The sequence below is a fragment of the Enhydra lutris genome, unplaced genomic scaffold, assembly GCF_002288905.1.
Source record: "Enhydra lutris kenyoni isolate GAN:26980312 unplaced genomic scaffold, ASM228890v2 scaffoldscaffold13, whole genome shotgun sequence".
In the NCBI taxonomy this organism is placed as follows: Eukaryota; Metazoa; Chordata; class Mammalia; order Carnivora; family Mustelidae; genus Enhydra; species Enhydra lutris.
In genome coordinates, this window is record NW_019154097.1 from 26,971,230 (window position 1) to 26,997,921 (window position 26,692).

General features: G+C 39.8%; 1 protein-coding gene across 1 annotated transcript; it reads right to left on the reverse strand.

The window, feature by feature from the left end:
- Window positions 1-22,029: 22,029 nt before the first annotated feature.
- Window positions 22,030-23,254, reverse strand: LOC111145537 (glycosyltransferase 6 domain-containing protein 1-like; the record flags this gene model as incomplete). Its single annotated transcript, XM_022500449.1, has 2 exons — window positions 22,030-22,696; window positions 23,115-23,254. Coding segments are annotated over 2 exons (807 nt in total), but the record flags the coding sequence as incomplete, so codon positions are not given.
- Window positions 23,255-26,692: the final 3,438 nt, after the last annotated feature.

Consider the following 26,692-nt stretch of genomic DNA (forward strand, 5'->3'; position numbering starts at 1 on the left):
CCACCTCACTATAAATCAAGGGAGACTTTTACCCCTGCCCCAATTTTTTACTGAAAAAATTTCAATCACATGGAACATTGAAAGAATTGACCCACTACTTAATTCAGTAAGTGCTAGCATTTTGCTATATTTGTTTCATTTGCTAATTTTTTTTGTCACCCACTGGTAATTGTTGTCTGAATCAATTATTTTATTGGGGGGCAGGGGTTATCAAACAGTGATTTTCTGATTTTATTATTCCTACTACATCTATTCTCATTATCTAGCACTCTTCAATAAAGAAGAACTTTTTTTTTTTTTAATCAACTGGAGAGGAATTAAGTTTTTCCTAAAAAGGCAGAGTAAATGTGTAATTATTTAAAATAAAGAAGACTTTTCAGGAGCCCATATTTGATTTAAGGACAGTCAGCTCGCATTGTAGCAGACAAATGGTTTGAGTATAGCGGAGGCTTCTGCATATAGTTCTATGGCCCAGCTCACATATTGTGACCCAACTCACAATGATAAAACGTGGTAGCTAAAGAGAAAAATGGTGTACAAATTACAGTGGCTGTATCACCAACAGCAGAAACGTCAGCAGCATTAGTGGCCAGGATTTGGAATGGTCAAAGGACAGGATCCATGGCACAGACACTGGCAGTTCCATCAGCACTGGTCCCTGTTGGTGGGTCCCAGTAGCAGTAGAGCCATCAGTGGGCATGGCAGCCTGGCCCCTGTTTGGTTCATTAGCAGCACCAAGGAAAACCATTAGCAGAGGAGTACAATGTCGCCGGCAAACGGGTAACCAGGCCCCTCTTTCTGTAGAGTATCCATGAACCAGCGGTTGGGGCACCCAGAGCCATTCAGCAGAGAAACTGGAGCTCTTCATGCGCCTGTGGAGGCGGAGTCAGTGTCAGAGACCTATAGTGTAGGGAGACTTACCGTGATCCCACCTTCCCCTTGGGCTGGGGTGATCTGAGAAAAAGTGCTCTATCTTACCAACAGCAGAAAATGTCCACGAAAGGGTCTTTTTTAGGCAAAGGAAGCTCAAAGGAGAAAGTGATGTCTAGAGTTTGAAGTGCTGTATAGAGGTGATGGCAGGTAGCTCAGGTTGAGAGAGAAATCTAAAGATACTAGTTGGCTCGTTGAAGGAACCTAGAAACCCGCAATGGTTGCCCGCCCAGTTTCCTCATCACAGATATGATATATATGTTCATGTCTTCAGGTCTTCTTCTAGGCAGTGCCTAGTGATTTTTTTTATGGGAAACACAGAGATTCAAGTAAAGATTAAATCCACATTTTATTCCTGATAGAATTTATATCCCCTGAAAAGTTAAAGTGGTCTATATACATATAAGGTTTCCTTTAATCTGTACTGAACGTAGGAGCTGTGGTTACTAAAAGTTAGTCAAACCATATAGAGGAATTAAGGAAATAGTGATTGCCATTTTCCTTTCACTTTTAGCTTTTTTTTTTTTTAATATAAGAACAAAGTGACTTTTTTTGCTACTCCACATTTCCTCCAAACATTGGTTTCTTGATGGAGAAATGCAAATTGTTTTTCTACCGGAAGGAAAGAAGTTAAGGATGATTTCTGGGTTGAGTTCTGTTTTTATGATTAACCAACTTTCCGTAGACTGAAAAGAAAATGAAAAGACAGGACGTGATGGGACGCCTGGGTGGCTCAGTCAGTTAAACATCTGCCTTTGGCTCAGGTCATGATCCCAGGTTCCTGAGATCAAGTCCCACATCAGGCTCCTTGCTTAGCAGGGAGCCTGCTTCTCCCTCTGCCTGATACTCCCCCACTTGTGCTCTCTATCTCTCTCTCTGACAAATAAATAAATTAAATATTGAAAAAAAAAAAGACACAGCATACACTAAATCATGGCAAACAGTCTGTGTTATAATCTGCCCTTCATAAAACAAAAGGGTAAGTTTATACAAAATTCCTCAAAGAGGGATAAAATTAAATTAGTCACAGAATTCAACAAACTGATTCTAATTCAGTGTAGTGGAACTTTTATTTTTTTTAAGTGTAAAAGTACCATATTTTTATAGATTGGCAATATGATAATTAATGAAAGTGTTTGGTTGTGTCAGTGATTTTTTTTCCCCCCTTGAGCAAGGCTAATTAGTTTTATGTTCCATATGCACTCACTGAATTGTTCTTAGCTCTCTGTCAGGTCATTTATTCAGGTGTTGAAAAATCATCACAAGGCTTTTCTGAGAATTCTAGACCTTCCAAAGTGGCAGAAAGTTCATTGTTGCCTCAGTAGTACCAGTCAGAGCATTGGGTATGCACAGTTTTCTGACTGTAAGAAAATCGAACAGCATAGTAGTCGTATTTAGTGGAGTTCATGTTCAAGAGAAGCCTCTCAGAACCTTTCCTATAACCCCTCATTTGGAAGCAGATAAACAGCAGCACAACTGGAGACAAAGGAAGGGGTGAGGTGCAGAAACAAGAGGAAAAGATTTTTTGTCCTAAGTCTTGAAGCAACTGGAGGTGGTTTGTAAATTGGGGTATTTTGTCCTTAGCATCCTTTTGCTGTTCTTACCTGCTTTTCCTCTCCTTCATACTGTGTGGTGCTAATGTACTCTGATTATCACATTGCCCCAATCCAAGCATGTTTTTTTTTTTTCCTCCCATCAAAGCTCTCTTTGCACCAAAATTACCTACACTCCTCTCCTGGAAAAATCTCTGATATTAGAAAAACAGAAACTTCATTGAATTGATTTGCCCTAACAAGTACATGGATTATTAAAAGCCAGCCTCTTAACATTTTCAGATGTAATTGTTATGTTTATGAAGAATACCCATTCACACCTAATGAGTTTAAATTTGAAGGAATTTCTTTTATTATAATGATATAAAAAGAAATAGATGCTGTTTCCAAAAGGGCTTTTTTTTTTTTTTTTTTTTTTTTTGGTAGGGATGAAAGCAATTTGTTTATCTCTTAGGAGACCAGTTCTGCAGGTGTTAGCAACCTAAGCTGTTCCAGCTTTTCCATGTTCCTATGCAGATGAGCCTGTAAGTTTTTAAGCTCTCAGTTATTTCACAGTATCTCCTTTTTTTTAAAAAAGATTTTATTTATTTATTTGACAGATAGAGACCACAAGTAGGCAGAGAGGCGGAAGCAGCCACCCTGCTGAGCAGAGAGCCCGATGCGGGGCTCGATCCCAGGACTCTGGGATCATGACCTGAGCTGAAGGCAGGGGCTCTAACCCACTGAGCCACCCAAGTGCCCCCACAGTATCTCCTTTAATGGTGGTAGTAGGGACATTGGTTTTATTATATGCATTGTGTGAGGTCTTTCCTGTACCTCTGTTACTAGTTTACTAGATGTCTTTGTTATTAGGTTTCTTTTTTTTTTTAAGATTTATTTATTTATTTGAGAGAGAGAGTGTGACAGAGGGCGAGAGAGAGAATCCCAAGCAGGCTCCACACTCAGCACAGAGCCCTATGTGGGGCTTGATCCCACTACCCTGAGATCATGACCTGAGTTGAAATCAAGAGTTGGACACTTAACCAACTGAGCCACCCAGGCCCCTCTGTTTCTTTTTAAAAAATAATCTCTATACCTAACATGGGGCTCAAACCTATAATCCCAAGATCAAGCTAGGTTTCTGTATTGAGAGACTCAACCCAGAAGGAAAAACATGTAATAAGCACTATAATTATGTTTCTTAGAGGAATTGACATTTGGTTTTACTAATTGAGTTTGGTAAATATTAACTAGGTGCATACTATGTGTCAGGTACAGCCTAGATGCTGGGGATATACTGATTAATAAGACAGACATAGTCCCTCCATGGAGTTTACTGTCTAGTGGTTCCAGACAGAGGATTGAGGGTAACACAGCTTCAGGGAAATGGTAATAATATAGAGATCAGGCAAAAGGCAGAGACTTCCTTTCATATTCTGGGATGATAAGGTAGCATTCTGTACTATGAAAAGGCAAAATAACTAATCAACTTATCGTGTATGGTCATATTAGACTGTGTGCTTGCTGAAGAGGAAGTTCTGGGGAACCAGATAACCATTGCTGTAGAGCAATTTAAAGGGGAAGAGGAGTGATTGAACCCTGACGGATGCCTTTAATGGCATGGATGATTTAAAGCAAGCAGATGATGTGCTCAAATTGCAAAAATATTGCCCTAGTGGAATGACATTCAAGCCTTTAAGGGGTGGTCTGGAAAAAAGTCTTTTCTAGCTTATAGTCATAGTGCTGAGGTATCTGAAAACCAAATCCAAAGATTGATTCTGTGATTTGGTAAATTACATGAGTACATGAATTCAAATACCTGGCCATATATTTTACATGAATGGTAGGTTAAGCTGGATTGGGGAGGAGAGGGGGTCTTGACAAATTGAGTAACGATATATGACAGAAACCAAGCCTTAGAGAACCCCAAACTCCTAGATTTATCTGAAACAGTTTTCAGTTGTGGCACATCCATAGTTGAGTGTTAACATCCACAAGAATGATAGGAATTTGCTCGTTTGGGAGGAATATTGGCAGAATGCATTTGAGGGTTCTTGACTAGGAAAATGGAAATGGAATTTTCAGACTAAGCCAAAGTAATAAGATTGCACTTGCAGCCATTGTGGTTCCTTGGGCAGTCAGCCGTACTTCCAACGAGGCACTGAGCTGGCCTGTCCCAAATAACACTGAAGAGCCAGAAAGAATTTGGTCTAAAAGAAAGGATAAAAAATTTTAGGTATAGAAGGGCAGGGTGCCATCTGTCATGCAAACTGCCTGGGGCCCCTGATAGACTCCAAAAGCCCTCAGTTTAGTTTTGCCACAAGGAATGTGTTTGTGAAGGAAGTCTGAGAGTCTTTAAAAAGCACTCCACTGGCTGCCCTTTCTAGGCTGAGAATGCTGACGGATAGGGCCTCATTTGGAGTGAGAGCTATAATCTCTGTGGGGGTGGCAGAGCCCTTTGACAGAAATGAACAAATAGTAGGCATGGTCATCACGTAGCAGGGTGAATGTGATAATCACATCTCAGGGTGGTTTTCCCATAGTTAATTCATGAAAATTTATTTTTGGTCATAGGAATGATATGTGACTATTTCTTATTACTAAGAATTTTTCAAAAACAGATAAAAAGAATTCTAAAATAAGAATAAATAAAGAATTTAAAAAATAGATTAAAAATTGGGATGCCTGGGTAGCTCAGTCGGTTAGACACCTGCCTTTGGCTCAGGTCATGATCCCAAGGGCCCTGGGGTGGGGCCCCACGTTGGGCTCCCTGCTCAGCAGGGAACCTGCTTCTCCCTCCCCCCCATCACTCCCCCTGCCTGTGTGTGCTCTCTCTCTCTGATAAATAAATAAATAAAATATTTTAAAAATAGATAAAAAGCAAATACTCCCTAGATTTCTTTCCTCTAATCCCTCTTGCTTTCATGAAATGCTCAGCAGAAATTCTCCTCTGCAGAAGAACTTCTTGACACGAGGATGTTCGAGATGGCTTACTCTGTAGATGCCAGTTGTCTTTTGTCTCCAGCCAGCCCGGTGCTTGCTGAATGGACTTGTCAGCACAGTAGCCATGGTGTCAGTGGTAGAGGCTATGCATGGGCTTTAGCAACATGGACTTCTTGTCTTCAAGGCTGCTCTGGTCTGTGCTATTGCTGAGGGCTTGGTTTACTAGCAACAGCAGGCCGTTCTGGGTTCTGCACTTGACATTGTACCTGTAGGTTCCTTGCCAGTTCTCTGTTAACACATATATCACAGTGGATCTCTTCCGCTGTGGGGAGTGGGGAATAGTGATTTTAGATCTTAAGTAATGACTTTCCTTATGAGAGCCGAGGATTTATCTCTCATCCTCCCACCCTCTCTGCTTCCCGACCCTATCCTCTCAACATAATTTTTGGCTGAGTGAATGTTCAGTATTTACACTATACCTATGCCAGTATTATGCATAGTCAAATATATTACAAGCATATCTCTTTTCTTATTTTGTGCTTTTTTCTGAGGTTAAAATAGCTTATTTATTTATTTATTTTTAAAGATTTTATTTATCCATTCACAGAGATCACAAGTAGGCAGAGAGGCAGAGACAGAGAGAGGAGGAAGCAGGCTCCCCGCTGAGCAGACAGCCCAATATGAGACTCGATCCCAGGACCCCGAGACCATGACCCAAGCTGAAGGCAGAGGCTTTAACCCACTGAGCCACCCAGGCGCCCTTAAAATTGCTTATTTAAAAATTTCTTATTTTTCTTTATACCAGTTACTGATTTAAATTGCTTTTCAGTATAATTTTATGTGTCCCATGATAAATGCTAATGGAGGCCCACATACCAAATGTCTAGTATATGTGCTGCCGAAGCGAGCACCCAAATGTCTAAATATTTAAAAGTTATAAATCAAACTATTAAATAAACTCTCTTTTCTTCTCTTGAGTTGACATAGATACCTTCACAACAAAACCAAAAATTATCTCAGTCTGTGGTTTTTATACGACTGAAAGGCTGTGAATTATTAGGCTCCTGAATTTTAATTTTTATTGCATATGTCTGAGAGTTAGTGATGTTTGGATGAATAGTAAAGTAAAGGCTTGCCAAACTAATAAATGATTCTGTTCTTTGCTATGAATTTTCTTTTTCTTACTTTCAGCAAAAATATTACCCTGAAATGTCACATAAAATTTGATTTATTGACAACAACATCACATTAGACCTTTCTTGGGTCATGGTAGACTTTACGTATTTTTCTTTTAAAATGTTCAAGATAACCTATTAAAACTAAAGGTAAGGGGGGGGTGGGATTATGGACATTGGGGAGGGTATGTGCTATGATGAGTGCTGTGAAGTGTGTAAACCTGGCGATTCACAGACCTGTACCCCTGGGGATAAAAATATATTATATGTTTATAAAAAATAAAATTAAAAAAAAAAAACTAAAGGTAAGAGACTGATGATAGTCAATAAATACAAAAATTTAAAATAAAATATTTAAAGTTGGAATTTTTAACTATATATTTTGAAAATTTAATTAAATTGTATCAAATGCTTTATAAAAGTGAAAGTAATTACAATTCTAGAATTAGTATCCATCTGTCAGTGTAAAATATGCATAGCTTGCTTCACACATATTACTTCTAGACATACAGATTTAAGAATAATATGAATTATTTAATCCTACAAAATGTTGCTCAGCTGCTATGTGTAACAGTGTCGAACAGTATGCTAATTAGTGAATATCACTGAATTCTCCGAATGGAATCTGAAATGAGGTTTAAAAAAAAAGTAGATTTTCAATACTCAGAGACTTTAAAATGCAAGTATCTATTTCATTCATGCTCTCAGAGAGGAAGGATTTGTCGCTCTAGTTAATTTGTATTTTCTTTTACCAAAGTGCTCCTACTCCACACATTATCCCTGTAGCAAAGTCTGTCTCTGACAGCAGAGGCACAACCCACACACTTACAGAGTGTTCAGGGACAGTCACCTTTTACTTCAAGGACAAAGGAGGACAAGTGCAAGACAAGTGGAGAAGTGTCTCCCTGAAGCCTAAATGAAGATAGCGTCGCAGAATAAAACATCTAAGTTTCTAGACTGCACTGTGCTGGCACCGAGTGCTGGGTCTTGGGTGATAATGGCACCTACTGGTTCTTTCTTCAATCTATTTGACCTGTAGGGCCTCTACTGTGTGGGGCCCCGATGCCCAGGTCTAAGGCTGGTATTGGGTCTTAGCATTTGGTACGCAGGTACTTAGGTCCTGCTCCTATTTTCCAGTAGTGTTCTTGTTCCCGAAGCTGCTTGGTCACTCCCCATTCACCAGTCAATGCCATGTGGGATTTATTTTTTCAACAGTTATCTATCTATTTATTTAAGATTTTGTTTTTTTTTTTTAAGATTTTATTTATTTATTTGACAGAGAGAGATCACAAGCAGGCAGAGAGGCAGGCAGAGAGAGAGAGAGGAGGAAGCAGGCTCCCTGCCGAGCAGAGAGCCCGATGTGGGACTTGATTCCCGGACCCTGAGATCATGACCTGAGCCGAAGGCAGAGGCTCAACCCACTGAGCCACCCAGGCGCCCCTGTTTTTATTTTTTAATTTTCTTTATTAACATATAATGTATTATTTATTTCAGGGGTACAGGTCTGTGAATCATCAGTCTTACCCAATTCACAGCACTCACCATAGCACATACCCTCCCCATGTCCATTCCCCAGCCTCCCCATCTCTGATACCCCACTCCCATCCAGCAACCCTCAGTTTGTTTCCTGAGATTAAGGGTCTCTTATGGTTTGTCTCCCTCTCTGGTTTTGTCTTGTTTAGGAATGAGAACTCTTACCTCCTTTTCTCATTTTTGTCTTTTAAAAATCCTTTTATTTTGAAATGATTTTAGATTTACCAAAAAAAAAAAAAAAAGTGACGGTATTATGGAGTTGCTATATATTCTCCCCCAAGCTTCTCCTATGGTAACATCTCTTATGATTAAGAGGAGGATGACACTGTTCACTAAACCACAGACATTATTTAGATCTCACCAGTTTCTCCATGATGTCCTTTTCCTGTTGCAGGATATCAGATTGCCTTTGGTCATCATGTCCCCTTGGTCTCCAATCGGTGACTGTTGTTTGGTCTTTCCTTGTCTCTCGTGACCTTGACAGTCTCGAAGGTTACTGGTCAGGTGTTTTGCAGGCTGTCCTTCCATTGGGTTTGCTGTGATTACACTGGGAATATGCATTTTGGGGAAGAACACCACAGGGATGAGCTGCGTCATGTCAGGGGTGCCCGGAATCAACATGACTAAGGACCGGTGATGTTAACCTTGAGCACTTTGGCTAGGTTGGTGTCTCAGGGTTCTCTACTTACTGTTTCTCTTTTCCTATGCTATTCTTTAGAAGAGAGTCACTAAATCCAGCCCACATTCGGGTGGGGAATGTATTTCAAAACTGCATTCTATCAATGCTTATTTAATATCTCTTTTTATCCCCCACTTCTTCTTCTTCTTCTTTTTTTTTTAGGGATTTTATTCATTTATTCGACAGAGAGAGATCATAAGTAGGCAGAGAGGAAGGCAGAGAGAGAGAGGGAGAAGCAGACTCCCCGCTGAGTAGAGAGCCTGATGCGGGGCTCGATCCCAGGACCCTAAGACCATGACCTGAGCCAAAGGCAGAGGCTTAGCCCACTGAGCCACCCAGGTGCCCCTTTATTCCCCACTTCTGAAAGTCCACTCAGTTCCTGAGCCCTTGGAAGATTCTGTGATATGCATCAATTCAGTTCTTGGCTTTTCCCACTATATCCCAAGTGCTTTTCTACATTCCAGCTAGCAAGATTTTGTTTCTATTATCTCCCTTGTCTTTGTATTTATAGTTTTATGGGCTTTGAAAGATCCCTTTATGGTAGTTTTAGTGGGATTTCAGAGGAAATGAAATTGAATTATTATGTTCAATCTGCCATCTTTATCTGGAAGCCTTGGGGGAAACATTTTTTAATCATCAAAATTGACATTTAATCTGTTTGGATTTGCCATTTCTGTTTGTTATAATTCTACCATTAATGTAATCCATGGAATCACTGAATGCTTTTTTTTGGGGGGGTATCATTGCTGTATTTTATAAAACATTGTGATCAGTCAAGAAACTCAGTTCACAGCTAGAGATGTGTCGGTCGGTGTGATTGGCCCTCATTATCGAAGGTAAATTAGGGTTACTGCTATAAAGCCAGGCTTATGCTGGGTAGAGAATGCTTCTTTTTACATACCTAGTTATTAAGTCTAACAAAAAACAAGGCAGACTCGGATACCTCAGGAATAAGTGTGGGATAGTTAATCAGGCAAAGAACCATACCCGGCTTATGCTTGCCAAAGACAACCAAAACTTGAATGGGTAGAGAAGGGGAGTTAAAATCTCCACACTGGCTTCTTGACCAGTAGCATAAATGAGGCCTGGAGCCCTCTGACTACTTGCTGCCTTTCTTTTCCTCTCCCTTGTCTCTCATCTTTATGTTTCTAGAGTAGTGTTAGATTTACAGTACAAGGGAGAGGAAGGTACAGAGAGTTCCTGCATATTCCCTGCCCCCTCACAGGCATAGCCTCTTCCATTCACGAGAATGGTACATTTTTATTTTAATAAATAAATTAATTACCAAGGATGAATCTCTATTGACGTATCATAATCACCCACAGTCCATAGTTTACATCAGGGTTCACTCTTGGTGCTCTACTTTGTATGGGTTTGGGCAAGTGTATGACAGCATATGTCTATCATTATAACATCATATAATATATCATTATAACATCATATAATATATCGTTGTAATATCATGTGATATCATACAGAGTATTTCCCCTGCCCTAAAAATCCTCTGCGCTCTGCCTATTCATCCCCCCTCCAATCCCCTGACAACCACTGATAGCTTTGTCTTTTCCAGAATGTCCTAGAGTCGGAATCATACAGTATGTAGTCGTTTTTTCCTCTTTTATTTTCCTACAATTTTATATAAAGTGTTTTGATATTGGTTTTGTTTATCATTTAGTGACTAGGCTGCATTTTTTCCCATGCATTTGTATAGTTTTTGTTACTTTTTCTGTTGGTAATGGGACTATATGGCTCAAAAGCCCAAACAACACAAATGAATATCGAGAGTACTCCCTCTTGTCTCTGCCTTGCTCTCCTTTGCCTTACCCACTGTGAGTAACCACTTTCCTTAGGTTTTTTGTGTGAGTTTTGGGTTTCTTTATGCAAATACAAACATATTCTTCTTCTTCTTACACAAAAGATAACCATTCTGTGCTCTCTTCATTGAAGAATTTGTATTAGTTCATAGGATTTTCCTTATTTTTCTTTTACAGCTTTGTTGATGTCCTAATATTTATTTAACCAGTTCCCTTACAGAAAATTACTTGTGTTTGTTTCTCAATATATTGTTGGCTTTGCAAATGGAATAAACTCATACAAATCTCATTTTGTAGGTATGTGGATATGTTTTTAGATAAATTCCCAGAAATGGGAAAATTGCAGAATATCAACTTAGCTTTATAGTGTGATAATATAGTCAGCTATCATCTGTCTTCATAGTCAGGGACAACGAGGAAAATAGCAACCGTCTTTAGTATTTACAACAGAGAAAATATCATGCAGGGACATGCCTGCCAGATGACAGAACTGAGTGCGTAACTGAGAAAGCAACTCAGAGATTAGTAACAGTGGAAGAGCCACTGTCTGTAACCTGAAGAGACAAAATTAAGAAAGTTGTGTTTCTGAGTCCCAGGGGTGGGGCTCATCTTCTGGAGCCTCAGACCTCTAAGGACCTGTCTAGTGAGCACTGGGGCCCCTATGGAGCTACAGTCCCTGAGGTAGAAGGGAGAGGGAGAGAAATGTCCTGGCTTTGTCCTTCCTACTCTCGTTCTCCAGTCTTTCAGAAACCAGCTGATAGTGAGGCTGGGCACCACGGTTAAAAGAAGCCAGCGTCTCTTCCCATAGATTGCAGAGCAATGGAAGGACAAACATGAATCTGAGAACAAATGGGCTCAACGTCTATAGAGCCCATCCCTTTTACGACTTAGCATTTCAGTTCACTCTTCTACTCACATTTAATACTTTCCTACTTCTGCCCATCATACAAACAAAGACACTCCTTCTCCCCAAACAGGAAGACAGACTCAAAGTCCCATTAGTCATTGTATCCTTTTCAAGTTCAGGACCTGCTGGTGATCCTCATTCCTCTCTAGCAGGTCTAGAGGTAACTTGTGGCCTGGTGACCTGTGAACAAAATTGTAAACTAAGTTCCACCCGTGCTCCATACAAAACTGTAAAGGGGAAGGGGGAAAAGTATAAATCATTGGTTAATATATACATAACAAAAATACACATTCGTGGTGCAGTCTTTGTCGCTGTAAAAAGTCATAGTCCATATTGAGCACTTCCCTCCTCTGCCATTTACTTCACGTTTCCTTTGTTTCTAGCCAGCACTGCAGGTGGTTATGTACCTTTAGGGTGACTGGATCAGTCAGGATACTTCAGAACAATAGAAAACACAGAATTTCAACAGAGAGAATTTGATATAGGGAATTGGTTAAGCAGTTTTAGAGAACTGAAAAGGCAGAGAAGAGGATACCAAGCTAACCTAGAGAGGGGAACTCCAGGATGAAGGTACTGCTCTAGGCCTGGGGTGACAGCAGGAAGCTCAAAGGAGGGGCCCTCAGACCTCGGAGCAGGAACCATAGCTTAACTGTTGTTGATACCTTTGATTAGGTATGATGAGCCTGGTTCTAGAAGTGCTTCCCATAAGTTGAATGTTACTGTTGCTAACTACTTGTCTGGAAAGCAGTTCTTCCCTTCTCCTGTCCTCTGCCTTGTAGAATTCAACAGGAAGTCAACTGGCAATGCATACATAGAGTTCCTATAGTCCCAGCCCGGGCATCACAAAGCAGAGCATGAAAGTAGGCTTGGACTGAGAGGCAATGGTTTAATGACAGGAACAGCTCCTCATGTTGCCTACTCCATGTCCATACACAACTTTCTCCATTTATTTCAACTTCCTGTGCAGCAATACCAAATTCTAGCCATTTCTCTAACAAGATACAACTACCCTTTGTAGAAATAGGCACTCTCACCTTTAACCCCAAAAAGGAAAGTTTCCAAATGTCATTACATTCATGTCTGGATGGTGTCAATTACTCATGTTCACTTGGAGTCCCTCTTGAATATTCTGTAATCTAAAGATGAAATTTTAAGTTAACCACTGCCATTAATTCTTAAAAGCACCATGGGAAGGGAGAAGAAAAAATTACTTAATATGTACAAAAATACATAAACAGACACACATGTGCACATACATTAAGCAAAGAAGAAAATAATGCTTAAATGTTAGTCTTTTTTTCTGTCTGGTTGTAAGCCTATGGTTGACATTTCTAACTTCCTTCTTCCCCTACTCATTTCATCTTCCCTTTGCTCTGAGCCAGTGCCTACCCCAGGTGACATGATCCAAACTTCACTCCCAAAGGCTCTGAGTCTTCCATGGTCTTGTCTTTTCTTGGTTACTGTTTTCCACTAACTTTTAGCATGTTGAGGAGAAAATGAACATAGGTGACACAAAGGAGAGAGAAATGACGTGCTTGGTGATAACTAGTGGAATGAGAGAACGGTGTAATATTTGTAGTGCCCATGTGACAGTTCCGATCTGAGTGTGAGTGAACTACTGAAGGATCAGGGCTTAATGTAGGGTTGCCAACTGTCCTAGTTTGCCCCGGATGGAGGGATTTCCTGGAACCTGAGACTTCCTATGCTAAAACTAGAAATGCCCTGGCAACTGGGACAAGTTGGTTACCCCGGCTGGGTAGGAACTGGTGGGGCAGATTAGTGACAGCAACTTCTTGGCAGAAGCACGGAGTCCAGTCTCCTGGGATAACCGGTCCTTAGGGAGTGGCCAGTCAGGAAGCCTTACACTTGCAGTAAGAGAGCCTCTAGTGGTGCAGGGAAACAGTGATTCTTAGTCCTCCATGGTAGCTGCCAGTCACGTCGATTCCTAACCCACGGATGCTATGGGTCAGTGTAGGCTCTAGAGAGATAGGAGGTTGGAAGTAAAATCAGAGTGTAACCCAGTAGAGAAAGATTCTTTCTCGCCACAGACCACCCCACTGCTCTGGAGACTTGAAGGCTTTGGTGCAGTGGTGACATCAGTTGAAGGTGGGTTGGGGGTATTGCAAGGGATGGGGAGTAGGAACTTGGTAACATACAATGGCATGTTCTGTACTAGCGCTTATAGAAGAACTGATGTGCTTGGCAGGACAGAATAACATTCATGCAGGTGGGGCATTCACCGGTGAATTTTAAGTTCTTACTGCAAATATAATATCAACAGGCTGTGGAGTGGGGAGGCCAGAGGAAAGTTGGCAACCCTGGCTTTTCTGGAAGCAGTATCACAGGAGGAAAGGCTGGGTTGATTAGGATACTTTCCTTATTGTATTGCGCCACCTAGTGTTAGCTTTGATGTACTTCTTTTGTCCTAGTTCCGTGAATTAAGAATCTGTTGTTTCCGAAGTCATCAGTCATTTGTTATTTTTCTCATTCAACAAATACTGATTGAATACTTTCTATATGCAAATCACTTTTCTAGGTATTGAAACTAAAACTGTGACAAAACCCCTGAATTTATGGAAGCTTACATTCTTGAGTGTAAGATAATGCATAAGTAAAATGAAACCTATGCTATATAGTTATACACGTGAAGAGGGGAAAGTAAATCAAGGAAGGAAGGGTTAAATTTAAGGTTTTGTGGGGAGAGGGTCTATAATTTTAAATCAGGTGGTCAGGGAAGCCTCTGATTAAAAATGAGATAGGGAGCATTTCAGGCAGAGGTAATAGTGCAAAAACCCCAAAGTGGAAAGCTTGCCGAGTGCAAGGAACAGTGAGGAGGAAAAGGCTGAACTAGGGGGCGATCATTAGGAGATAAGAGCCTTTGGAATCACAGTGAGGACTATCACATTTATTTAGAGGTTGAAAATCCTAACAGAGTTTTGATCAGGGACATGGTCTTGTGTATTTATTATTTTTTTTCTTAGAGAGAAAGAGAAAAAGAGAGAGAGCATGCGCCCAAGTAGGGAGGAGGAGTAGAGGGAGAGGGAGAAGCAGACCCTGCGGAGCAGGGAGCCTGATGTGGGGCTTGATCTTAAGACTGCAGGATCATTGGGCGCCTGGGTGGCTCAGTGGGTTAAGCCTCTGCCTTCAGCTCAGGTCATGGTCCCAGGGTCCTGGGATCGAGCCCCGCATCAAGCTCTCTGCTCAGTAAGGAACCTGTTTCCCTCTCTCTCCCTCTCTCTCTCTGCCTGCCTCTCCACCTACTTGTGATTTCTCTCTCTCTGTCAAATAAATAAATAAAATCTTAAAAAAAAAAAAGACCCCAGGATCATGACCTGAGCCGAAAGCAGACAATTAACCAACTGAGGCATCCAAGTGCCCCTTGTGTACCATTTAATAGGATCACCCTGGCTGCTGTGTTGAGAACAGACTGAAAGGCAAAGTCAGAAGCAGAGAGAGCAGTAAGGTGCTGTTTTAATAATCCAAGCGAGAGATTACAACATGAGCCAGATGGATGACAATGAAGGAGGAGTAAGGTGGTAAGAAACTGTTAATGCCTACTTTGCTCTGCCCTACCTCAAGGCTTTGGGACTAAATTATTTGGGAAAGTAAGGAAAAGGAAGGAAGGGGCCACTTGTAGGTTTTTAATTCACCTGGATTTGGTTTCTGTGTATGATGAGAAAGAATACAACTTCATTTTTTATAGGTATATTGTTTTCCCAGCACAGTTTACTGAAAAGATTATAACCATGCATTACCATTACTGTCATATATGAAGTGTTCATTTATGTATGAGTCATTGCATATCTTGGTTATGTTCCACTGATTTGTCAATTTCTGTGACAGTATTAGTGGGTTTTTTTTTTCCAACTTTATAATCAGTCCATATTTCATACAGCAAGAACTCTCACCTTATTTTTTAAAGAGTGTTCTGGATATTCTTGGCCCTTAAAATTTCCATAAAGTTTTAAATCAGCTTGTCTAGGGTCATGTGGGTGGCTCAGTTGGTTAAGCAATGGACTCTTGATTTCTGCTCAGTCATGATCTCAAGGTCATGGGATGAGCCCTTTGTCTGGCTCTGCACTGAACGTAATGCCTGCTTGGGATTCCCTTTCTCCCTCTTTCTCTGCCCGTACTCCCCTGCCCCACTCATGCATACGTGTGCTCTCTCTCTCTAAAAAAATTTCTTTTAATTTATCAAATTCAAACAACAACAACAAAAATACCCCAACCAAAAGCAAAAAACTAAACCTATTGGGAATTTTAATTAGAAATGAATTGAACTGATAAATTGTTTTTGAGTGAATTGGCATGTTTAGCCCTGTGAAACCTTCCAGTTCACCATTTATTTTAGTCTTCAATGACTTTCAATACGTTTAGAGGTTTTGCATATCTTTTGATAGGTTTATTTCTAGATACTTGATTTTTTATGCGATTGTAAAGAGACATCTTTAAATAATATATTTGCTAACAGTTGATGGCTAGTAGTTGGAAATGCAGTTAATTTGGGTATTTTGATTCTTCATCTAGCAATTTTGCTAAATGCTCTTATTAATTCTAATGGCTTATCTTTCCTGGGGGTTCTATGAACATAATATACCATCTGTAGATAATTATGCCTTTTATTTATTTTTCCTGACCTTCATGTACTGGTTGGAATCACTAGCACAACCTAGAACAGAAGTAGTGATACCAGCGAATCTTTAATTGTTCTTTTCAGAGAAAAAACTTCTAATATTCAACATTGAGCAAATACTAATTTTACTTTGGTTTTTCTGTAGATATTCTTGATTGGATTAAGAAAATTCCAATATACTTTTTGGGGAAAGTTTTAAATAAAATCATGAATGGATGTTGAATTTTATAAAAATTTTTTTTAAATTTACATCTAGAAATATTGTGATTTTTTTCCCCCTGCTTTAATTTTTTAATGTGGTAAGTCTCACTATTTGATTTCCTAATGTTAAACTGACCTTACATTCCTAGGATAAATCCATCTTGATCATGACTGAATATCTTTTTAATAGATTTCTCAATTTGGGTTCCAATATTTTCTTTATTATTTTTTATATTTATGTCCGTGAACGAGATTGGCCTCTAACTTTCGTTGCCTTTGTTGGTTAAAGGATGCCTGAGAGCACAGTCAGGTTTTGTTTTGTTTTGTTTTTAAGATTTTATTTATTTGACAGAGAGAAATCACAAGCAGGCAGAGAGGGAGGCAGAGAGAGAGGAGTAAGCAGGCTCCCCGCTGAACAGAGAGCCCGATGCGGGACTCGATTCCAGGACCCTGAGATCATGACCTGAACTGAAGGCAGAGGCTTAACCCACTGAGCCACCCAGGCGCCCCCACAGTCAGGTTTTGGTATCAGAGTTTAACCAGCCTCTGAAAGTGAGTTGATGCATCTCTCCTTTCCTGTCATCCTTGAGTTTGTATAATTTTGGCATTATTTCTTCTTTGAATTTGCCGGAGAAAACATCAGAGCTTGGAATTATTTTTTAAATTAATAATTTGTCCCAATTTTCTTAAGATACTGTTCACATATCAGAGAGTTTACCCATTTCAAGCCTTCAGTTCAGTGGTTTTTTATTCACAAATATGTGCAGCCATCACCACAGTCAACCCTAGAACATTTTTGTCACCACAAAGAGAGAGCACGTGCCCTTCAGCTGTTAACTTTTCCCCTCAGCCCTAAGCTACCGCTGATCTATTCCTATCTTATGATTTACCTATTCTGGACATCTCATGTAAATAGAACCAGATGATAGGTGTTCTTTCATAACTGGCTTTGTTCACTTACTGTAATGTTTTCAAGTTCACCCATGTGATTCCATGTACCAGTCCTTCGTTCCTCTTTATGGCTGAATATTATTCCGTGTGTGGGTGTGGAAACCACAGTCTGTTTATTCACTCACAGATGGACACTTGGATTGTTTTCACTTCTTGGCTGTTCTGAATTGTGCCACTGTGAACGTTCATGTGCAAGTTTTTGTTTTAACACCCGTTTTCAGCTCTTTTGGATTTATACCTAGGAGCAGAATTTCTGGGTCATGTGATAATTCTATATTTAACTTTTTGGGGGAATTGCTAAAATGTTTTCCACCGCAGCAGCACTATTTGACATTCTCACAGCTATGTATGAGGGCTCTAACTTCTCCACACTCTGACAATTGTTATTTTCCATCTTTTAAAATTATGGCCCTCCCGGGGTGCCTGGGTGACTCAGTCGTTTAAGTGTCTGCCTTCGGCTCCGATCATGATCTCAAGGTCCTGGGATTGAGCCCCGTGTTGGGCTCCCTGCTCAGCAGGGAGGCTGCTTCTCCCTCTCCTCTGCTGCTCCCCCTGCTTGTGCTCTCTTGTGCTCTCTCTGACAAGTAAATAGATAAAATCTTTAAAAAATATATATAGCCATCTTAGTGGGTGTGAAGTTGTATCTCAATGTTTTTTCATTTCTCCAATGGCTAATGATATTAAGCATCTTTTCATATGCTTGGTGGCCGTTTATATATATAGTTTAAGAAAAATGCCCATTCCATTTTTAGGGTGGAATGTTTGTCCTTTTTTTGTTGTTGAGTTGTAAGAACTCTTTATATAGGTAAGTCTAGAGACTAGACTTATCAGATAAATGATCTGCAATATTTTTTCCCCATTCTGTGGTTGTCTTTTCACTTTCTTAATCATGTCATTTGATGCATAAAAGTTTTTGGAGGTGCCTGGGTGACTCCGTCCATTGAGTGTCTGCTTTCTGCTCAGGTCATGATACCAGGGTCCTTGGATGGAGCCCCACGTTGGCCTCCCTGCTGAGCAGGGAGTCTGCTTCTCCTCTCCCTCTGCCCCTTCCCCCACTTGTGCTCTCACTCTCTATCAAAGAAATAAAAATAAAATGAAAATGAAAGCTTTGTATTTTCAGTTTATTTTTTTCCTTTGCTCATGTTGTTGGTGTCATATCTAAGAAACCATTGACAAATCCAGGGTCATGGTTTATCCCTATGTTTTTTTCTAAGAATTTTTTAGTTTTAGCTCTTATATTTAGATTTTTTACCCATTTTGAGTTAATTTTTTTAACAGTATGAGGTAAGGGTTTATTTTTTATTTTACAGATTTTTAAAATGCTAATTCCAGCATAATTAACCTACAATGTTATATTAGTTTCACGTGTATAATACAGTGATTCAGCAATTCTATATACTACTCAGTGCTTATCATGATAAGTGTACTCTTAATCCCCTTCACCTGTTTCACACAAGACCTAGTAATTTTTGAGGGAAGACTTGTTTTCTTCCTCTGAGTCAGTTTCTTTAAGATATTTAATTTTTCTATTTCTTCCTGTCATTTGCAATTTTATATTTTTCTTTAAAAATTTCCATTTCTTCATATATTTAAACTTATTAAAAATTTTTGTTTAAAGTATTTTTTATTGTATTTGAAGTACCTGTGCTATGGGTAACAACATCTCTCCTATTTATGATATTGTTTTCTTTCTTTTTTTCTTATTAAATTTTGTGAGTAGTTTGTCAATTTCATTACTCTTTTTACATAGAAACCACTACCTCATTTAAAAACTATAACATTGACCATCTTTCCTCTTAGGTATGGTCATATTCTAGATTTTATTGTAGATAGTGATTCCACATGTAAATATTTATTCTCCTTTGAAATATATTCATTTTTTACAGTCTTTGGTAGGGGCAATAGATTTTGTAACCTGAAAACTTTAAAGGTTAAAGTAAAAATTAGCAAATTAAGCTCTAAAGCTTTAAGGCATTGAGTGAAAATTTTTGAACTACAGGAGACAGAGATCACTCAGTAGAGTTGCTCAATAAAGTCCTTTTTTATTATAGTTCAGACATAAAAATGTAGACTATTATAATGAACACTTTATTTTTTTATTTTTTACTTATTTATTTTTAAAGATTTTATTTATTCATTTGACAGAGGGAGAGACAGGAATATAAGAGAGCAGGAATATAAGCAGGGGGAGTGGGAGAGGGAGAAACAGGGTTCCTGCTGAGTAGGGATTCCAATGTGGGGCTCGATCCCAAGGCCCTGGGATCATGACCTGAGTGCCCCTATGATGAACAATTTAGTACCAGTAACCAAGCTTGGAAAATAAAACATTTCATGTACAGATGAAATATATTTTATATCCCTTTCTGGATACATATCCTATCGCAGAGGTTGACCACAATTCCAAATATGATTATCCTTGCATTTATATCTATATTTTTGCCTGTACATATTTATTCTTAAGCAGCATGTACTGTTACTTCGCATCCTTAAAGTAGTATATAAATGATAGTACATGGCACGTGTTCTTCCACAGATAGTGTGGCTAAATATTATTTATTCAGTTAAAAACATTTTTTTCTGTTTTTTTTTTTTTAAGATTTGACAGAAAGAGACTGCGAGAGAGGGGAACATAAGCAGGGGGAGTGGGAAAGGGAGAAGCAGGCTTCCCGCCAAGAAGGGAGCCAGATGTGGGGCTCCATCCCAGGACCCTAGGATCATGACCTGAGCCAAAGGTAGACACTTAACGACTGAGCCACCAAGATGCCCCTTCATGAAGTTTTCTATTTTTAAATTTGTTTTGAGATATTTGGAGTTGCTTGTTGAAGTAGTGAGTAGTTTGTTTTGTTTTGTTTTGTTTTTAGCAGTCTCTATGCTCCATGTGGGGCTCAAACTCCCAATCCTCGGATCGAGAGTCACATGCTCCACCAACTGAGCCAGCCAGGTGCCCATGGAAGCAGTTTTTTATGATGGCTGTTCTAATTTGTCAGATAATTCTAGCATCTGATTTATCTCTATATTGGCATCCGTTGATTGCCTTTTCTTGTTTGGGTTGTGTCTTTTCTTGTCCTTGGTATGATTTTTTTAATCATATCCTGGAAATTTTGAATAGTAAGGGTTGAGTCCTTGGATCCTCTTTAAGTTTTTTATTTCAGCCAATGTTTGAGGCATCATCCCTGGCTTTCATTTCTGGGCTGTGGTTCCAGTGATAGTATAGGATTCAGAGCCTGTATAGTGCTATTCTGGTCCATTTCACTCACCTGGAACCATCTGGGCTCCTGTTTGCTTGTGCTGATGCTGCCCGCAGGGTTAAAGAGCTCTTTCCCAGGCAGGTCCTGCTAGGGGGAGTGTGGGAGATGCTAGGCTATGACACAGTGAGTGCTTCCCTGAGCCTGTTGTCTGGGCCACCCTGTGTCTACCTAATCACTGCTGGTATTGTCTGAGGCCATGGAAGATGCTTTCCTGGGCTCTAGGAGGTCGGTGGAGGATGAAGTGTTTTCCAGAACCATCTCTCTAGGTCATCTAGTGCTGACAGGCTTCTTCCCCATCTCTGCTAGTGCCCCTGAGGGAGAGAGGCAGGTACCTGGGCCTCCTTCTGCCTCTGGTAGTAGCGGTGGTGGTCATCTCTTACCACTGGGTAGAGGCCCAAGAGATGCTAGAATAGGTCTCTGTCTACTGCTAAGTGAGGGCCAAGAGACACAGCTTCTGGGTGGAATTCTCTGTTTTCTCTTTGCAGGTGCTGCTGGTGTAGGCAGAGCAGGCTGCCAGGTAAGGCATGGAGATGGGGTTCCCCATTAGGTCTCTGATAAGCTGTCTCTTTCCTGGGCTTTTTCCTGGCTGGTCCTAGAGTTTATTTGCCTTTTTTTTTTTTTTTTTTTTTTTTTTTTTGTTCTTGGCTTTGGCTTTTGGTGGTTCTGAGCTGTGTGCCTCTACAGTGCCCAGTCGGGGATATATGGGAGACAAAAGAAATTCCAGGGAACTCCCTCCATATCATTTCTCAAGTCCTAAGGTCCCTGAGGTTCCTAGGGTCCCTAGCCCATTTGCTTTCCTTGTTCTACCTTTCAGAGTCCTCTTATAGTTGTCTACAATTATTTCCAGGATTTCCCTCTCCCTATGCCCCCTGCCAAAGAATAAAGAATGAGTGCAAAAGAATATTACAAAGAATGAATCTTTGTAACAATAGAGGTAAGATATGTTTTTGGTAGAATGACTCTAATTCACCTAAGTTCAATCAGATAATAGATTAAATACTAATTGAGATTAATTACAAAAAGTATACATCTCCCAACACTAAAAAGGGTATTTGATGTTTTCATCTGATGAATATTTTTTTCCCTTACATATATCCCTTTGACATTGTGTACATGTATATGTATATCTGTCTTTCTATCTATCTGTCTATCCTTCTACCATCTATCTATCATCTCTCGATCCATCTTTATTTTCTGAACTAGAGTCTGGGTGTGTTTCTTCATTTTATGCCTCCAAAAGTATTTCTACATTATTTATGATATATAAATTATAACATCACTGTGCATTAATATTTAATTAGCATCCATTTATTCTTAATCCAGTTTAGGTAGATTTAGATGGTTCAAAATTGACAGGAGAAAAACAATTTCAAAAGATTGCACATTTTTGTAAGTTTCTAAAATACTGAAACTTTTAGTAAGTTTTATATTTGAGGAATTTTGATGATTCACTTATTAACTCATAAATTTAATGCTATAACCATCAAATACTTTTTGACTGCCATTCTATCTTCACATGTTTAATTTGGGGGGGAGATCTAAAATTTGGATCCCAATTGTATTCTGGTGATAACAACTTAGTGGGTTTATTGATAAACAAGTATTTGTTTAGGTAACGTTCATATGTGCTCTTAAATCCACTTTTAGCATCATTTTGAACTCCTTTTTTATATTCTTCGATGAAGGCTAAAACCTCAGAGGGCGTGCCACCAAAAATTGCACTATGGTAATAGAAATCTCCCTTTTCAAAAGGGATGAAAGCTGCTGAGTTAGGGCTTTTCTCATAAGGGAAATTTTTGTCATGTCCAAAATACCACCATGCATGGAGTTGAGCTACAGACTTGCCCAGGGCTTCTATCCCAAAGTCCTTCTTGAAGATCTGGTTTACAGTCATACTGAAGAGAAAGTCAACTTCATGTTGGATGTGTTCTAGGATGTACTTATTCAAGTTCCTCATGTACATGTAATTCAGGTCTTTCCACACATGTTGTCTGAGTACAATACATAGTTTAAATGTTCGAAGGGGACCTAGCTCTATAGGAGGTAGTTTGGAGAAGTCATCCATCAAGATGTAAAAGATAACATTGTAGCCACTCATGAAGTATTTATTAGCAGACTGGATGAACTGTTGCAGGTACTGATCCACAAACCTGTGAAACATGAAAAACAAAACATTTTGAAAACTCATCAGGAGATTAAATGTCATTTAACACACATATTATTATTGCTAAGACCTACCAGTAGGTAGGAGCCGAGAAGTTGCGTCTAGAGCTTAACTATGTTGGTTAATGAAAGAGGAGGTAGTGAGCTTGGGGGCCTCAGAAGAGCCATAAAGTTGGTTGAGAAGAAAGGAGAAGAGAGCTATGTGGATATTGATAAGAAGATTGCTAAGTCATGTAAAGGACTCAGCCACAGCTAGAGAAAATAACCACTATAAATAATTATGCAGTTCAGCCAGAAATCATGATTAGGGTTAATTATGAGTAATTCTTTAGCTGTGCAGAGAGTTCGTGGGTGCTTATCCACGTTCTTCCAAAATAAAAAAGGATGAATGTTAGTAGCACCTACTTTCCAGTAGCAAACACAGCCAAGCCTACAGTAATGTTCCGCCTTTTATAATACTTTTCCAGGACTTGTCTATCATAAGTTCCTTCCCATATGATTGGTGCAAACCAATCAGTTGTTGTTTTTACATCAGGACGTTTTCTGTTGAACAAACACGAAACAAATTAAGTTACCACCTTATCATGACAACAGAAGTTTTGGTCCAAGTGATAATAGCTAATGATTATAAAGTACTTACTATGTACCAGGCACAGTGATTAAGTGCTTTACAGGTTTTGTTTAATTCTTGCAATGTCCCATAATATAAATACTATCATTATCTCTATTTTTCATATGAGGAAACGTGAGCACAGATTGAGTCAATTATTTTTTTTTAAAGATTTTATTTTTTTTAATTTATTTGACACAGAGAGAGAGAGATCACAAGTAGGTAGAGAGGCAGGCAGAGAGGGAGGGGGAAGCAGGCTCCCTGCTGAGTAGAAAGCCTGATGCAGGCCTCCATCCCAGGACCTGGGATCATGACCTGAGCCGAAGGCAGAGGCTTAACCCACTGAGCCACTCTGGTGCCCCTTGAGTCAATAATTTAGTATTCCACAGCTAACAAATGGCAGAGTCAAGATTCAAGATCTTCAAAAGATTTTATTTTAGGGATTTTTTAAACTTTCACATTTACTTATTATACATTTATTTTAAAACCCTACTTAAAGTCTGTAGTCATGCACTTCTATTTGATTCACAAGTCTCAAACTCTACCTTAATACTGGCCAGATGTGCCCTTATCACAGTGACGATGCTTATCAATTAGGCACATCACAGATGCAAATCAATATCTACTTGAGAAGATGAAAGGGTTTGAAGATTATCCCTCCTTCTTCATTAGGTCAGATTAAAGATTTGCTAACAGAACAAAAAGGGTCTCTGAAAGCAGAAGTCAGTTTAAAACTTGTGTTTAGAAATTGTTTGGTAGGGGCACCTGGGTGGCTAAATGGGTTAAGCCTCTGCCTTGGGCTCAGGTCATGATCTCAGGATCCTGGGATCAAGCCCTATACTGGGGTCTCTGCTCAGCAGGAAGCCTGCTTCTTCCTCTCTCTCTGCCTGCCTCTCTGCCTACTTGTGATCTCCATCTGTCAAATAAATAAATAAATAAAATCTAAAGAAACAAAAAAAGAAAGAAATTGTTTGGTAAAACAAAAGAGGAAGTAGGAGAGATTTGGAGTCATTAGATTTCTGTTACAGGTATGGAACTCCTTCTCTGGAAGGTAAATGCTGGCCAGAGGGCATTCTCTGCAAAGGAGTTGCTTAACAGTCTGGCACCCTCTGGATGGCAACTAGACACCTTGCCCAGTTTCCTTCATGGCTTGCTTAGTGTCTCTGTGTAAAGTGGCTTGGAGTCCAGTGGAGTTTATGCATGGGCTCAATGTCATGGATATCTCTTTGCTAAGACCAAGCTATGTCCAGTCCTGAGCACCTAACTTGTCAATGACAGGGGACAATTGGAGCCCACACTATGACACCATTTCCCAGGGAGACCAGCCAGCCAGATGGTTGGTTGATTAGATCAAACTTTTATAAAAGAAAGGGACAAGATTTTCCTTCAAGGGGAATGTTTTATGTTCTGGGTAGGGATTTGCTTTCCTTGTCTACAAATAGATCAGCTTTGTTGACTTGCAGAATATCTTTTTTTTTTTCCAGAATATCTTGTTAATTGCCATTGTATCACACATAACATTGCCTCTATCCAAGGTACTCATTTCATGGTGAAAGTAGTATAACGGTTGGCCCACTTCCATAAAGTTCTCTGGTCTAACTCTGTGCCTCACGGTCTAGAGGCAGCTAGCCTGATAGAAAGTGGAATAGCCAGGGAAAGTCTCAATTTCAGTGCTAGTACTGAGATTAATTCCCCTGAAAATGTAGAGGAACTGTTCTGTAGTAGTACGCCATTCATGCTTTGAATCAGTGAACACTATGAAACACTGTTTCTTCCAAAGCTAACATACAGTTCATAAAACAAGGTGGATGTGGGGATGTTCCTGCTCATGATTACATCTCATAATTCACTTACAGAACGTTTACTTGCCATTGTTGTGACCTTGTGCTCAGTATGTGTAGTGTTCTCAGTTCCCAAGGGAGGAGTCTTTCCTCTAGGAAGTAAGTCATAGTTCTGTGAACCTGATAGCAGGTCACTTGTAGTTCCTCATGCTCCAGAGCTAACAGGCAGAAACATCTGGTTGGCATGACTGATCTTCCTCACCAAGAAGATATCAAGATGAGGTTATACAGTGGTGGCAAGGAGGGCTTCATATAGAATGCAAGTGATTCTGGCAAGTTGCCCCTGCTACTCTCATTTCCAGTAATAATGGTCAGTGGGAAGTTGTGGCAACTCCATAAGGTCAGACCACAAAGAGAATCAGACTCTTCAGGAATGGCGGTTTGAGTCACCCTATCAGATAGAAACTCTGGCCATCAAAGGGGTTAGCAGACAGTAAAGAAATCATGGTGAGGTAATTGTTAGCTGCCTCCTTTAATTGCCAACCACCTGTACAGCTGCAGAAGTGGGATAGTAGCCATAATTTGCTATGTTAATTATTTTCTCCCCCTCGCCACCTTATATGAAGAGTGCTAGAGATGGCAAATGTTACAATTTAGGTTACATTTTAGGTTGGGAATATGGCTGGATTGCCATCATCTTGATGATACCCCTTAGCTGATGTGACTTCCTATTTCTCCTGTTTGGGGAACATGAGCTTCTCAATCTAAGTCAAATTTGAGAAATGATGCTTAGTGGCCAAAAGGTTGGATTGTGTTAGTTATTCTCCATTTACTGTTCCGCTATCCATCCTCAGCACTTCTCTACCTGGCCTGCCTTGGGAGCGAACTGATCACCCAAAGTTCCCAGCTGTATGGCTTGCTGTGAGTTCTACTAGTGGGAGGCACCAGCATAAGATCAGAGGACAGGAAAGGAGGTTGTCTATTTTCTTTCTCTCTCTCCCAGCTCTGTTGAGATCTTGACAGTGGCTGTGTCCATATACAACTACAACTTCTGTTGGGCAGCCCATTCCTGGTTCCAGAAATCCCTGGAAATCTCCAAGAACACCATCCCTTCTCTTGTCCCTTTAGGCTGAGCGTGGTCACAGTTTCTTGCTGTTGCAAGTCTCTTGATGCCTCTGTATCCTTTGCTGGGTCTCTTCACCTTGTTCACACATCTGCCAACCACCCCTTCACTAAAGTTACTTCATCTCAGTTGAGCTGTTTCTCTCATACCCTAATAGATTCAGTATCTGAAGAGCTTAGAAAATACCTCAGGAGGCCTGAGCAGGTGGTATTTGGCAGTATACAATTTGACCTACTTATGAAGTATATCGCTAACAATGAAAATTTGCAGAAGGAATGTACACAGGTGAGAATGCTAAAGTGTCGTAGTGCTATAGACTATCATAGGTCTGACATAGAGGTATGATAATGAAGGAGGGAAATCATATATATGGCCTAAGATATCCACATTCCTAATAGAGAATAGGTGCTAAAATGAATTAGAAATTATTTCAATGCTAGAAGGCATTACTAAGTTTTGGTGAGATGGG